Below are 16,286 nucleotides of genomic sequence, written 5' to 3' on the forward strand. Positions count from 1 at the left end.
GTGAGTAGAAAATGAAGGCTAATCATGTTTTGGGTGTACTATTCCTTTAACCTAGCTGCTGTTTACCAACCAAAAAAAAACAAAACACACGAGTAAAAAGGTTGTGGTAATTAACGCAGGGCGGATCCATCACACTCACACTATGATGGAGATAAAGTCTGGAGAAGAACTGATGGTTTCCTCCTGTGAACACCCCTTTTATACCAAAACGCTACTAATACGCCATTAAACAGTAGCTGTACTTTAGAAACACGTTCAGCGGCCGTCTGGAACATGTCAGATACATTGATATGCGTTGGAGATAAGTTCTTGATACGTCATGCACAAGTTACTCATAGGTTTTGGATAAGCTAGATGCCACGACTTATGAGTAACTTATAATTAACATATGTCAACGATCAGATAACTTACCTGTAACTTATGCCTCACGTATTGAATATGCTCGAAATTTTTTGAAGTACTCGCCGTATGTCGACGCGTTCCAGCGTGCTTATAACTGATACAAAACATAGCCATAACGTATGGCAGCATTTTTCAAGATTTTTCATACGTCAGGCAGACGCTAGTCTAAATCTGGAAGGTGAAAGGGGCTTTAGCGACAATCAGTTCAGCATCACAGCCTCCTTCAGAGACGTTAGCTTTTGGTTTAACAGGCTGCTGTGTGCGTCAGATTTAACTCCTATTGGCTGCTGATGCTTTGTGTTGCAGCTCTGCAGCACTCCAGCGGTTCATACAGGCAGAATCAAACCCATTGGCCCTAAAACTGGAGATTATATGGAATAGAGGACACACCCACTGGGCCATCATGACCCCTGCAGCCATTAGGCAAATCATTTTCCATTTAAAATAAATATTAACCCCTTTTAAAAAGTCTAGATGAAACGCTTTTAAGACTAAACTTCCCTTCATTCATTTCCAACTCAAGAACTGAGTCTGCCTTAGAAGCCACTGTTAATGTTAAATAATTTTATGCTAAAGTTTATAAAAAAATGTTAATTAATCAAGATCTCAATTTCAGCCAAATTAATCATGATTATAATCCGACCATAATCGAGCAGTGCTCTCACGGAGAGCTCTCGAAGTCAGAACAAGACTCTTGAAAAGCCCTTTAAAGTAGGAGCGTTTGAATTAGCAGCAGAGACACAATGGAGGATCTGGAAGATCCTGGCAGCAGCGTCCTGAACAACCTGCAGCCGGAGGTTTGGGGTAGACATGTGGAGAGGGCATTACTATAATTCAGACACGAGAGAAAATAAATAACCCTAAAAATAAAAAACAAAAACAAAAAGAAAGCATGAATTTTATATTCCTGTTCATGATGATAAAAGCTACAAAACTAAGAAAAACTGAGCAAAACGGTGGCAAAATAATTCTTTGAACTCCACTGTTGTATCTCATAATGTGATTCAAGGACACAATCTCATAACTGGTTAGATCAAATCTTCACACTGATGCAGTTACAGCTTGAAATAAACTGTAAAATGAAGATCTGTATTTAATCCATGTGTGCAGGAAGTGTCATGGAGATGAAAGAAAAAATTTTTTTTCCACACAATAATATTACTTAAGCAGAAAATATTAAAGAAGGACAATAATCAGGTCCAGCATGTCCTCAGACAGTGAGAAGATCAATAATGACGAACAGCTACAAAGCTGTATGGGTAAGATGTGGAACACGGAGGGTATGAAAAAAAAACAAAAAACAGCTGGTTTTCTAAAGCTGAGCAGAGAAAAAGGAGGGGGTGAAAACAAGTTTCATGACATCTGGGTCTCTGCTCGCTAACAGCCATGTGGGGAAAATCTAAAACAAAGGGAAGGAAATATATTCCACAATCTGGCCACACTGAAGCAAAGCTTTTGATCGGGTTCACTTTTATGTTGGTCCAATTCCCACAGTTTGAGGGCAAACATCTCAAACTGGACAGACTGATTATTTTTAAGAAAAAAACGTAAAAGTTTGTGATTATCCCTACGATCCAACTCACAGAAAGTTTGATTCCTGGAGTCCCTGCAGTTTAGCAGAGCCTCAAAAACCGCTTCATTTCTGTTAAATATTATGAATATCAACAAGGATCTGTTTCAGCCTTTCTGTGCTTAGTGTCCTTTAATCATATCACATGATAAATGTATTACATATAAGCCTCTATTGCATAAAACGACAGGGTAAACATGTTATAACCAATTAGAAGATTGTGACAAACAGCTGAAGCCTTTGCTCCTCTGTGAGCTTTTTGAAACCTCCACACGCAGGTTTAATATTCTCAGACAGTTTCAGTTGTCATCTGCACAGGAAGCGGATTGCAGTAATCACCCAGATGTATTTCCATAAAGAGAAAGTTCACATCAAAATATGCATGTCATCATAGGTTTGTTAAGCTGTCAACAAGCTGCGGTCAGTCAAAACCCCGAGGCTCGTCTTCCAGACAGCAGCACTGTGACAGCGTTTCAGTGTAACACTATCGTCTGGAAAAGCATCACGAAATTCTACAATAAAATGACCTGAAGGCTCATTAACATGAACGTTGCTACTTGTCATGTTGAAAGCACAAGCTTTGATCTGTCTTGTTGGCATTTTATAAGATAGAGCAAAGCTCAGTTGCTAATTGTGAAGTTGAAGGAAAATGGTTCATGTTTTGCAGATAAAATCTGGACAGCATGGCTTCCCTTCGTATTCAGTCCCTCAGTGAAAATTTGGACAATCATCCTTCGCTACATGATTGGCTGAAAGTTGCCACATGAGGTAAAATATTGAGGTTGCCCAGAAAACGATAACATCAAGCAGCGTCGGTGTGCAGAGTGGATAACAGACCTGAAAAAAAAAACTGTTTCTGGTAAACAAAGTAACTGTTAGACCATGCTATAAAGGGGCAGAGCTGGATAGCGCTGTGGCTAGCTGTGATTACTAGCTAACAGGTTAGCCTCTTTTAGCTCGGTCAGTTAGCCATATTGAGCTACACTACTCTTAAATTCATGTCAACCATTTGTTTTCTACAAGTAGAAACACAGTTTTATTTTTCTAAAATCTCTACGAAGGTCATTTTTTAAGATTTCTCATTTGTCCTACCTGCCCTCAGATGTTAATAAAAAGAATAAAAATAAGCGGAGACTTTTTTTCACCTTGTTTAATGGAGGAGCTCAGTCTTAGAATGCCGTACTTTCCTTCAAGATTGATTTTTGCCATTTCTCAATTCACAAGAACACGAGAACGGACTCGTGTCCTCACAAAGTATGTTCTTGAGAATAACTCAGGAAAGCGTGGACTTGGTGAGAACAGGAGCACGCAGCATAATATGGGTCAATTAGAACAAACGCGCACTCATTATGTTAACACATGAGAAATAATAATGACCACAGTCAGATAAACACAAATCAAATGAACATTTTGCCAAGTAAAACCAAACAAGGAAAAAAAAAAAAAAAAAAAAGCCATCAGAGCCGGCGATACTTCACACATGGCCAAGAGAGGGCGGTTCTTTCCCTTTTCAGGAAACCGCTCCTCTTTACCATTTATGTGATTCATCATTTCCTTATCTGAGCAGCTAGCTCAGGCAATGTTTCAATAGTTCTTGGCTTGTTGCTTTGTAACCCGACTCCACCGTAAAACTTCTCTACAACTATCCCTAAACTGCCTGCTTCATTGCTACTCATGACTCTTACATTTCTTTCTTAATGTTTTCCACTTGTGTCAGGTCATTGCATAATATATCCTTCTATAGCAGGGGTCACTAATTAAAACTCAGCGAGATCTGAAAAAAGAAAAACGGCCAGTGAAGTTCCGGAGACATTTTTTATTACTTACTTTAAAACAGCATTTAACACTGAAATAAATTGCAGGTGTTTATGCATCCATATTGTATTTTGATAAAAAAAAAATTATTTAAATAGGATGTTTTTTCCATTTTAAAAGCTGAAATGCTTTTTGAAACAATCTTTCACAGTTTGGTATATATAAGCCTGACTTTCATATATTTGATAAAACACCTAACCTGATTTTTTTTTTTCAATCCTTTTATTGCTTAATGAGAGAAGTGGGCTTTAACCCTGTGAGGATTTTACACCTGGATTTGAATGGTGACAAAGCCATTCTCAAGCATTCATCAAGGTGCTTATTCTTGAGCCTGGATCGATATTTATTTTTATTATATTCATGGTGGAGAATCCTGCTTTCACCAGTTTACTGTGCTTTTTCCAGCAGTCCACACTTTCTCTGCTTTCTTGTTCTCACCGTCTTCTCCTTCTTTCCCATCGCCTAACAGCAGCAGAGGGCTTTACCATATTAACAGGAGAAGCACCACAAGTGAAGTTAGGATATTTTAAAGGTATTTTTCAGTAAAAACTTACAAAATGTATCTAATTCCAAAATCTAATATCAATTTTTTAACGGTATTTTTAAAAATAATCTTATTTCTATAATCTGTATTTTAAGAGACCCTTTTTGTAGTACTCCTTTAAAGGTTTTAAATATAGTGATTTGTGTCATACAATAATACATAAATAGTTATGCTTTTCATTTCCTGTCAATCTTAAGACACATTTTAACAAAAAAAGTGATTCACCGCTGCAGCACCCAACACCATCTTTAGACAGTTTTCTGGGGGGAAACCCTGAAACATCCATCTTTCTAAGTCCTTGCTTGGACTGAGATAAGTGAGCCTATTTGGCACCAATAGGTGTTTTATTTCTGTGTTAACAAGTTTCCAAATACTCAGAGCTGTTAAGACTGACGAGTCATATAGAAAGTGCAAGCTATTTGATTGCCAAAACAACAGCAGTTAGCTTGAAGCAACTATTTCAATAAACCTTTGCTGTCCACTAGGAAAGAATGAGTTTGAGTTTTTCCAGTTGCTAAACAGACAAATTATTTAATTTATAATGTGGGTTAAATGCTTGCTGTGAATTTAAAAGCATTTATAACACTATTTACATGTTTTGTGAAATATGTATATTTTGCAAACATAATTCAGCCATATTGGACATTGATTCTTTTAGAACTGTAAAGATTTTAGTCTCCAGGGAGGGAAATTTAGCTGCATGATCAGTTTTATGACCCAAAAAACGATTTAAGCAGAAGCAAAGTTATCCACAAAAACATCTACATGTCAAAATCTGTAGAAGTCTGCTAGGTTACTCCTGGGTGAAGGAAATAAGGTCGCAGAATTCTGTGCAATGCAGAATTTCTGTAAAATAAATAAATAAAATAAATGGATTAAAAGAGAAACTCATTAAGCTTGAAGGTAATCTTTGGCCAAAACAGTGCAGCGGCTAAGAGCCAGGTAGGCACGACGTTTTGGTGGGTTGGAGACAGGGACAAGAACTTGATTTATTAGGTTCATTTCCTTCTGACTCAGGATGCTTCTAACACCCCCTCCCACTACCCCCCCTCATGCAGCACAGCGCCTGAGAAAAACCGAAAAGGGATACGGTGAAAGGATTCAGGGAGAGTAAGAGCTAAACACACAACGGAGGGAGGTGGAGGAGAGGAGGAAGATAAGCGGGGACATGCGGGAGCTTAACGGCGAGAGGTAAACAAGCTGTCAGATTTCCTTTCCCCAATAATGGAGAATATTAAGCTGTGATCATTTAATCTGCTGCAATTAGACCAAAAAGGTCTCTGTTTGATCTGAACACTTTGTGAAAACAATAATTAATAATGATCTCAACAAAACAAAGCTGTGGATCAGTAGGAAGCAACCAAATCTATAAAGAAACCGAGCCAAGCGACAGGAGGAAATAAAGAGGATGAGCAGAGCGGAAAAAAAACACGAGGACAAAAATAACAATCCACGGGGCAAAAAGGGAAAGAGATGGAAAGTCTAAACAGAGGGAAGATGTGCAGCTACAGCCTGTGAACTACCAACACCTCCATCATCCCCGACGTTTAACCCCTACACCGCTGGACACGGGTCAACTGTAAGCGCTGGAAGCCAGCAGGCGTCGCCTTTCAAACACACCTGCTACAACGCGGCTCTGATTACAGGCTGCCTGTAAATTAACCCCCAGGAGATACTAAAAAAATGAAAAGCTAATCCTGGTTCTGTGACGGGGACAGTAAAAACACATTCCTCCTGAGAGCTGTTCCTCCTCAATTCAGCCTTTTATTTTTATTTTTTTACCTCGCTTGCCAAGACCACCGTTACACCACAACGGCGCTCCAGAAAATTCTAACAGTGTCTGTTTACCGTCCATGTCATGGTGGTTGTTTCATGGATGGCATGTGTGTTCAGGGTTTTTAAAACCGGCGGGGGAATGTTTTGGCGGGAGAAACTTTTTCCTCTTTCTTTTAAGCAGATGTTCGTTTTTTTTTTTTTAGGATCCAAATTCTTTTCAAAGTCAAACCTGGTGGTGAAGGTTAGCGGTTAGCTGCTCTGAGATGAAGCTCTTCAAAACGTAGCATGAGGTGCATTCAAACTTGTCTGGCGGGTAACAGTTGTTTTGTTTGTAAATACACGCCCAGATGCAAAGGCTAGGTGAGCACAACTGATCTCATCACTACCTCCTAAAAAAGTAAACACGCCCTGTGCATAAGCTTTGTTTTTAGATTCAAAGATTAAAACGTTGGTGAATCATTTTCGAATCTTTTCCATCATTAATGTGACACTGATCCAGAACATTTCAATTAAAAAAAAAAAACAAATAAAGATTTTTATCTAAAATAACCTGTTTGCATTAATGTTCCCACCTTTAAACTGAGACTTTGTTAAGTAACTTCCAGGAGTTCTTAGTTCACACATGCCTTAGATTACAGCGAACATGCCCAACCTGAAATACAGATCCATCCTAGCAAAGATTTCCTGGACATTTCCTCCGTTTTTGTCAACGCCGTAGTCACAGAAGCTACAAAGGATTGCAATAATTTTAATGCCAAAAGGTACCGATGAGGAATAGCAGAGTGAGCATTTTCTGGAAAAAAGTTCATCAAGTAGAATAAAGCTTCATATCCTAATGCTAACAAGCTTTCTTTTGTTTATTTTGCTGTTATATGTTGCAAACTAAAAGGTCATGTCTGAAAATCCTCCTAAGATCATTAGTCATGCTCTCTTTAACATTCAACTTCAGCAATACAAACTTCAGAGCAATTTTATATTTTAGTCCCTTTTTGTCCAAAAATCTTGCAGTACTATGTCTTAAAGCTCAATTTAAAAATAATTTGCTTATAGATGTCTTTATAAATGATAGATTAGAGAGCTTGCATACAGGGATGACGGAAGAAACCAAACAGTCTCATCCTAAAACAGAAGATAAAGAAAAGGAAACAGGAAGGGCCGAGCAATGAGTAAGAGGTTTGAAATAAAGGGTAAATGGATGAGGGAGGAGGATAAAAGGAAAAGCGATGAGAGAAACGGGAAAGGTGTCGCTTCTGTCCTTGTATCCTGAGTCAATGATCTTATTAATCACCCTGCTGCCCTCTCACCACATTATCCTCACCCTCCAACACAAACTCATTGTTTCAGACTGAGAGACAAAACAATAAGACATGTATATCATAAAAAAAATGACTCTCTTGGTATCGTCTTCCTGCTCCTTATTTAGAAACATGGAGCAGTTTAAAAGGGAACAGTTTTAAGCCCAAACTTTTAAGCAGCCTGTAAGAACTTAGAAACACCCCATATATTTAGGAAATATCAGCCCCCCGTCTTCCATCAGCTCTCCATAAAAACAGGAACTGTACATTAAAGGTTAGCCAAAGAGTACAAATCTTAATCTCAGCATAAAAAGGAGGGAGGCCAATCCGGGATCCAGCCTTTAGTCCCACAGCTGCTCCACACATTGGCTCTACTTTCGGGGCGGAGTTAGCTGCACGTCGGGCGGCGTGCTAATACGCTGCCAGACCCCTTCAAATCACACTCACTGATCCGGTGGACGGCTGTAGTACGGCCAGAGCTACAAAAATATTTAAACCCCATGAAACTATGACACATTTTAATATATTAAGATGTGTTTTATTTTAGAATTATTTAACAATTTCCGAACAGAAGACACTAAATAATTAAATGAACTTTCTGGGTTGGGTTTAACTCTGGCCTTTTTCATCCGTCCCAGCGTATCTCCTTCTGCATCTGTAGGGTCTCCTTCCATCTCTGTTGGAAGGTGAACCACCTCCCTGGTCTCAAAACATTTTCACTCTCCATTGTTTCCTCCAATATACTCCGGATTTATTTTTTGCAGGTTAATTGTGTTCTAAATGCCAATTTCTAATGCCAGGTGGCCTCAGCAGATTGCCGCTCACACAGAGCAGCTATCTGTTAAAGGGAGTTGTTCCTCTTCACCTTCGCTGGATGCGTGCTCATTATGAGGACCTGATGCAATCAGATGGTTTTCCTTAGAATATTTCAACCATTCTGACTGGATGATCTGATTGAATGGTCTCTGGAAAGTTCCTTAAAATAACATGCCGCTCTATTACTAAATCTAAATAAATTAGACTAAGAGATTTAAGGAAAAAAGCTCAAAGTTATTAGACTTCTGTATGGAAGTATAGAGATCTTTACTGGGTAAGAAAAACAACAAAAAACATAGAATCAAACCAACTGACATGACGGCTCCCCCTTCCACTAAATAGCATACTTCTACAGTGCTAAGAACAGGTGCATAAAGACCTTATATGATTTAAAGCTTTTTATCGATGCTTGTCAATTGATATTTGGTCAAAGGTTGTCAAAGACAAAACAGCCATCATCCAGAAACAGAAATTCACAAATCAGAAAAGAAAATCCAAAATAGAAAAATAGAGGGCAAACTATGTCATGACACCTAGTTAAATCCTTTCCCAGCCAAGCCGTGGCTTTTTAAATTCCACCTCATTCGCTACTGTATTCACCAGACTAGCAGAAAGATGCTGTAGCAGCAGAAGACGAGAGAGAAGACAGTTCTAGACCACTGAAGCAGGTTGCATCTTAAAAAGTGCTGCACAATTAGTATTCTGCATTCATCATCATGCAAGTGAAGACAAACAGGGCCCGATCGCTCCAGGTGTTAACCAGTGAAGATGGGGGCAGCTGTCTGCAGCCAATAGGGAAGAAAATATTACTTCAAGGTTTGAGGAAGGTTAGCGGGACAGTTGGGAGGAAAAATAAAAATCCCCACAGCTCAGTGTCCGAGCAGAACGTGTGCGGAGCCAGCTTTTTCACACGTCCTCGCCGTGACACCGCCTGACTACGTCGAGAACTCTGGCTCACCCCGCTCCAGCTGTTCGAGAGAGGGCAACCGCGGGGCAGGAAGATTGCCTTTACCTATTATGATGGGATGAACAACACACCCACACAGAAGTACATAACCACACAGACACCAGTAAAAACAGCTCAATGTTAAGCCCATCCCACCTAATGGCCGCAGCTCCACACTACTAACGGCTGCTCAGGGAGGCAATGAGGTTTGCCACCTTTATATCCATGACCCTTAGTTGACTTCCCTCACCCATTTGCCTCCCCCTTCATGACCTGACAATGGCACCCTATTAGGGGGAGACAGGAGCCAGAAATAGGGTCTGGGATGCCTTATGAATAGAAAGCCCTGATGCAACCATCAGGGTACTGAATACACAAATCTCCCTGCAAATGGGGTCAAACCTAGTGCTCAGCCATTTGTTTTGATCCCCCCGCCTTTACACGCACACCCTCTCTGTGGCTCGCTTACTTTCCTTGGGAAATCATAACAGCTAGCAATCATGCGAGGCAATGTGGCAGCGATGCACCAGTAGAAAACCAGCCAGCGGAGGGGAGTGATTACGCAACAACAATCTCTGCTTTTTTGTGCGCACACGTTAATCTCTTTGACACGTATGCCACTTCAACCAGCGCAGGGCAGGTTGGCAGGAAAAGATGAAACACACAACTGAGCAGCAACGCCCTCGTGGAAGGAGGGAGGACAGCAGAAGAAAAGCCATGAAACTACGCCAAGACCAGACACAAATGCCAACATCCTGAATGCCACAACTTCCTACTGTTCTTAAAAATCATCCAACGTGTCCTTTCTACACAAAGCTCCCTATGAAGACAAACATAAAGTGTAATTTCCAATCACTTTAGCCAGATTTCTGATTTTATACTACTGTTTATCAAAAATCCAAAGCAGCCTAAAAAAATAGATCCACAAAAATAATCATTTCTGTGGTTTCAATCGCCTGTGAAGCAAAACAAGCATCAGAGGCTGATCGTTTGGTCTTAAGAGGTGGACCATCTGCAGCCAAGCAGGCCACTGTGTTAGGCCGACCCCACGTGATTCCCAGCCTGGTCTCCAGGCTAATCCGTTTTCTGTGTTTACATCTACGGCTATAAGCATCTTCACCAGAAGCCCATTTGGCTCACACCCCCTACAGATCCCAGACAAAGCTCAACGCTAGCCAAAACACTGGTGAGACGCAGCTTGGTCACCTCCAGTTTAAATGACAGCGTTTGGCCTAACAGGCTGCTTTTCTAGCTCGCAATGCTGTAGAGGCCTCATGTGTTCTCGCTAAAGGAACATCTTAGGTAGGTTTAGGATATCAAATAAAAGACAATAAGGGATCAGCTCTGTGTGGACATGTCTCTTAACCTTACAGCTGGAGGTTAGCAGGCGGCTGCTCTCTCTCTGATCAGGTTACAGAGGTGGGTGTGTTCCCTCTCTCCTCTGTCGCCTGCATGTCTGCCTTCCACTCTTGTTCTGTCTCCCTCACTTTCCTCTCCGTCTTTCTGCTTCCAGAGGCTTGCATCATCCAGGGCTCGCCCTCTGGCTCAGCTACAGACCACCTCTTTTTTCTTCTCTCCCTCTCTCATCCACATTACTTCCTATTCCCACTAGCTTCCCTTCTTTCTTTCCTCCTCAGCATCTCCTGACAGGAGGCAGCCCGGCAGCTGGTCTACCCTCCCTGCAGGAGGCTGGGAGCCATGGGACTCTTTACTCTGACCTCATCTTGGTCTTTAGCGGGTGAAAACAAGTCCACCAACCCTCAGCCAGCATCTGCAGGTCGCGCACAAAAATAAACACACCCGTGAATCCATCACTCAGACACTAACAAAGCATCTCAGCATTAAAACCCGACCAAAAACAAAAGCAGTCTCTCGAATAAACACCAGCAGAAGCAGTGATTCATGTCACAGTTTAAAATATTTCAAAATCAGCAAGTGAAACTGTAAAATACATTAAGAAAAGTTACTATCCTCTAGTTATTACATACATTGAGTCAGACGGACCAACACTAACCACAGATGAGGAAATAAATGTTGGACACCTGTAGGTCTAAGGTCGCCTGTTGACCCCCCCCCCAAGGTCAAAGTTAAACATGATGAAGAATTCAACTTAAAACAGAGCACTAAGAGATAATACATTAAATGCAAAGCTCAGATAAACAGGTGTTTGATGTGTATGTACCCATCATCACGTGTTTATAAGCACCGCATGCATACTGTGACGTTACCTTATCCTTCTCGTGAGGTAGCAACCGTACAGGCGGCAGCGATTCCAGAGACACCGGCCCGGTCCCGTCCTCCTGGGGGCCGCTACGGCTAACCAGCTGGAACATCTGTCCCTGCTTGACCACGCGTCCATGGGCCACGGCTCTCTTCAGGGCTACCCTGAGCTGTTGGTGGAAGAGGGCGGCTCCGACAGAACCGCTGCTTGACAGGTAGGCCGCCACATCCGCCTGACACTTAAGAAAGCGCTCAATGTTCTTTAAGCTGGAGCCGCCGGGTTCATGGAGCCCATCCAAGGCTCGTTTGATCAGTTTGTTCCAATCGAGCCCGGGTTTCTTCCCAGAATGGGAATGAGACGCAGTGCTGCTGTTGTTGCTGCCGCTGCTGCCGCCTCCTGAGGAGGCGACTGCAGCTCCTCCTCCAGTTCCGCTGCCACTTTTTGGCTTGGGCAGAGCCAATCGTCCAGGGTTATCTGGGTCTTTATATGAGTTAAGTCCCTTGTTGGTGACCTTAAGGATTGTGCCATCCTGGACACTGAGCTGCAACTGCTCCAGAACCGTTTTGCGGTCCAAACCATGGGACATAGAAACCGCATTGCAAATGCGCTCCTCTGACGGCCGCTGCTTCTGTTTCTTGACTTTCTTGATGGCCTCTAGTATCCATTGGGTGTAAACTGGGTTTGCCAGCTTTACCATAGCTGCGGTCTGGGCAGAGGCAGGGGCCCAAAGGCCTTACTGCAAGGACCACAAACAAAAAAATGGTAACTGTGTGCCAAGTAAAGACCCGGCCTGCGCCGTAGCGCCGCCTCCTCCTCCTTTTTGTCCTCAACCAGCTTACTATCCCTTGTCCTGGGGCCGCACAGAGAGTCCCTCAAAAGGTGAGTGTGAACCACACGGAAAAGAGCAGTTGATCATAGCACAAGCTCCTTGAGGCAACCTACTATTCAGTAAAATCTGGTCCACCTACCACCCACTCCTAGCCAGGTAAACGTCCCTGGCAGGAAGCAGGGGGAAGTGGAAGAAGCAACAGCTTCTTTTACAAGTTAAACTCCCACAACACACAACAAAGAAGAGAGGATATAGATCAGTCAGGGTGCCTTTCAGAGAAACAGTTTTCTTTCCTTTGAAGCAGTAGTCCCAAAAAACACGTGCAGGTTTCTGCCAGTAGTGAAGTAATCGGTTCTCAGGGTAAAATGGCAGATATGTTCAAGGTCTCCAGGACATAAAATTAGTGTTGCAGAGTAAAGGTTGAAGGAAACAGAGAAAATATTTCTCAATCTGCGTCGTCTTATTTCCACTTGTTCTTTCAGTTATCTTCCTCTTCTTCTTTCAGTGATCTGGAGTTGAAGAGATATCTCTCCGCAGGTCTTGTCTGAACACCTTCAAGCCCACCGTGCATCAACATCTGATGGAAACTGTGCAAAACATAAAAGACGGTCAGAAAACAGACAGCAAATGTGTGACCAGGTAAAAACTATCCTGCAGATAACAGATAAAGTGGGGGAGATGTGACATAGAAGGCAAAACTTTTATAAACACAGTGGAGGAAATACTGTCATGTTGACCTATCATGCATAGCTTTATGAACAACAAAAATATGATTCCTTGTGAAAGTTAGAAACAACATTAAATTCACAAAAAGTTAAAGCTCAGTAACTCATCTGTTGGATTGGATCACAGCCTGCATGCAAACTCTGCAGACCCTAAAAAAGCTCATTTTTAAAGATTATCTGATCCAATAAATGAACTGTCACAACTTGAACTACATCAAATGTTTAATTTAGGGGTTCCTGCAGCCAAGACACAAAAAGTGCTTATTTTCTACATAAATATTGAAGGGTACTATGGTGGGAAAAGAGTATTTTTCACTTCATTTGTGTGTGGTCACTAGGTCAATGTAAACAAAGCCATGCTTTCCTTTAGACACAAACAACTCCTAGCTGATAACTAAGCTCAGATCCCTGTAGACCTGCTAATTACTGTAAAATAGCACCACTGCTTATTGATAATAACAATATGATTGAATATTACTGTGACTAACGTTTAGGGGGTTACAATATACAAAAGATATAAACACACAAATATAGATCTCAAATAAAACAGCTATACAATTCTGAAAACTGGACAACCAGGTCTATCAGCTGGGTTGCAAAATGTAAACACTCTGTAGTCAAAGGCGCACACAGCTAGCAAACATTAGCTTAGATGCTAGGTAAAACACCAACAACACTCACAGGTCGTTATAAAAGCTTTATTATCGTAAAGCCATCTTATTCCTGGTTAATTACACCCTACCAGCCTGAAACGTATTTACAAACAAGAGTTCCCGCTAACCGCTGCTTTAGGAAGCTAACGCTGTAGCCAGCGAGCTAACCTTCCCACAGTGTTACTAACCTCACTCACTCACCGGAGACATAAACAGCCTGTAAAAAACTAACAATGCAGCACAAAAAAACCCGCACAACATTTCAGCTTTGGTCGCAGTTTACAGGAAGAAGAAGAAGAATCCAGCTCGGTGTGTCTTGTTGCTAACGTCAGACTGCGGCCTTAACGAGAGGCACAATGCAACTTCAACGACCATCTCTGCTAGCGGGCAGCGCTGAGGGTCTCTGAGCGGTGGGCTCTGCAGCAGGATGCTAGGCGGCCTAGCTCCCTGCGAACAAACACACCGAGCGGACTTCCTCCCTCCACCAGCCGCCCTCTTATGTCGCTTCCAGCCTGCGGTGAGGTGGAGAGAGAAGGCCGCCACACTAGGCCTTTGCTTCCCCTTCTCTCTCAGCCCCCCTTCACCCACCCACCTCCGCGAGCAGCCATACATCCGTGCCCCTCTCTCCTGCAACCTCTCGCGGTTCCCCTGAAAGCCAAAGCTGGTCCGGTTCTGGTTTCCGAGGGAAGCTCGGGTAAAGCTCCTCCATTGGGGGGAAAAAATAAATCCTCTCAAACCTTATCCGACTTCCGCTGGTACTCACCGGAATTTCGTGTCGAGCCGCTGCAAAGAAAGTGCCAGAAGCGAGCGGAGCGAAGACAACAACAAGGCTAAAAATGCAGCCAGAGGAGCAGGGGCTCTAGAGCCGACGCCATCTTTGAGTGAAATAGGAGCACGGCTGTTGGGGGAGGGGGGAGCCGTCAGGCAGGCAGGCAGGGCCGAGGGACCGTCTGCATGGTGCGAGGCGCAGATCCAGAGGAGGAAAAATCCACTGCAAGGCGCGGGGGCGACGTGCTGTTGCTATGAGAGGGGTGTGGATTGAGCACATGAAATGGAAGAAAGGGACAGATGGTGGTGGTGTTGGAGGAAGAATGAAAATAAAAAAAATAAAAAGAGATGCTAGGTGTTCATGCAGCACAGATTCAAGGGAGTGTCTGCCTTTCTCATAAAAGTTAATGTTAGAGGGTATTTAAAGATCAAAGTGAGACACTTCCTCATTGCAGAACATGTGGATGTTTTGTTTTTTTTCTGGCCTGATGTAGAGTGCAGGTATGTGTTACTGTACACACATGTGCAGTAACAGTGCACTGCAGGTTTATTTGCTGATTTATTCACTATCATTTTGCACACAAAAAAATACATTCATCTACTTCTTTTTTCCTTTGATGCACATTTTATTTTAAGAGTACTTTATGAATGGAGGAAGAGTTTTATTTTTATTTTATAGCTGTCAGTGCATCAATCATAGTGTCTGGCGGCAGATGGAAGCTGCATAATGTAAAGTAATGATAATGATCTTATTGCATTTGAATGTGTGCCATGCTTGATTTAATTATTCTATGATTTAACTGTAGGCTGACAGAGCTAACTCAAGGTTTTGCTTCAGCCTGAATTATGGTTTGGGGGGACTTTGAAGCACACAATCCATCAAATTGGTTCCATTTTCTTTTCTCTTCTCAGTTTTATATCTTCTTTTTAACAGGTTGATAAAATAGGGCATATAATTACTAATTTAGTTATAAACAGCAAAAGCATTCACAGTAAGAGATAAAGTTAATATAGTTTCATCTATTTCTTTATTTGATAATCATGACTGGTATTAAAAACCAATAACCACTTAAGACAGGTGTTCCTCACCATGAAGCGGTGAAGGGTAAAGACGGTAGAGATAATAAATGGGTGAATCTCTAGTTGGCTGGATTGCAAATACAAATGAACAAAATATTGCAACGTTTAAAATAAATAAATATGAAACAGTAATATAATTTAAGACAGGAAAAAACTAATCAGAATACTCCTGAATTTGAACAGCTAACAATTCCACCTCTTGTGTTACACAGGGTGTTTACATAGGTATTTATATAGAAAACATGTAAACACCCTGTGCAATAACCCTGTATAATAATCCTACTATAAAAATAAAAAAAGTTTTCCTATGTTCATGCACTGTATATACTGTATATATCCCATGCACATTTTCTTCCTTTGCCACAGTCTTCTTTTATGACAATTAGAGCTGATATAACGAGTACATTTCTGCGCTCTGAGACCAATCAATGAAAGGAAAACACTAAATTCTTGAATTTTATGCTAAGACTAATTTAAAGCTAATTTCATAATTATTGCTGATATTGACACTAACCATTTGTAATAAGAATAGCAGGTAAAGGGATTTTATTGTTTGGATGCTTGTTAACACAACGTTACATTTGATTCGTCTTCCCCGACTGTATTAAATTGTCAAATTAAAGAAAATAATAAACAAGCATTGAGTATATAGAAAGGGCTCATTGGTGCTGAAGTGGAAGTGAACTTTTAAATGAAATTCTCCCCAGGGCCTCATTAAAACACTGGCCGCCTCTGGCAAACACCTACAGTGTAAAGGACACATTTTTCTCAGCTCCAACACTAATTAGCCTAATATGGTCGATGAATCTAACTATCAAGCTGTGGAGGTTTTTCTGAATATGTATA

At 41.6% G+C, this 16,286-nt stretch overlaps 1 protein-coding gene across 3 annotated transcripts in view; it reads right to left on the reverse strand.

Annotated features, from left to right (window-relative positions):
* Positions 1-14,576, reverse strand: part of kat6a (K(lysine) acetyltransferase 6A) — a 40,207-nt gene extending 25,631 nt beyond the window's left edge. For 2 of the 3 annotated variants that reach the window (XM_015400372.1, XM_015400370.1), the window contains exons 1-2: positions 14,356-14,576; positions 11,393-12,801 (exon numbers count right to left, since the gene is read on the reverse strand). In XM_015400372.1, coding sequence (XP_015255858.1) covers positions 11,393-12,082 — 690 coding nt within the window. In that variant the 5' untranslated portion in view covers positions 12,083-12,801; positions 14,356-14,576. Of the gene's footprint in view, positions 1-11,392; positions 12,802-14,184; positions 14,203-14,355 lie in introns of those variants that run through there. The other variant, XM_015400371.1, reaches the window with a different exon arrangement.
* Between the last annotated feature and the right edge of the window lie 1,710 nt (positions 14,577-16,286).

The sequence above is a fragment of the Cyprinodon variegatus genome, unplaced genomic scaffold (assembly GCF_000732505.1).
Source record: "Cyprinodon variegatus isolate N-32 unplaced genomic scaffold, C_variegatus-1.0 Scaffold1096, whole genome shotgun sequence".
NCBI lineage: Eukaryota > Metazoa > Chordata > Actinopteri > Cyprinodontiformes > Cyprinodontidae > Cyprinodon > Cyprinodon variegatus.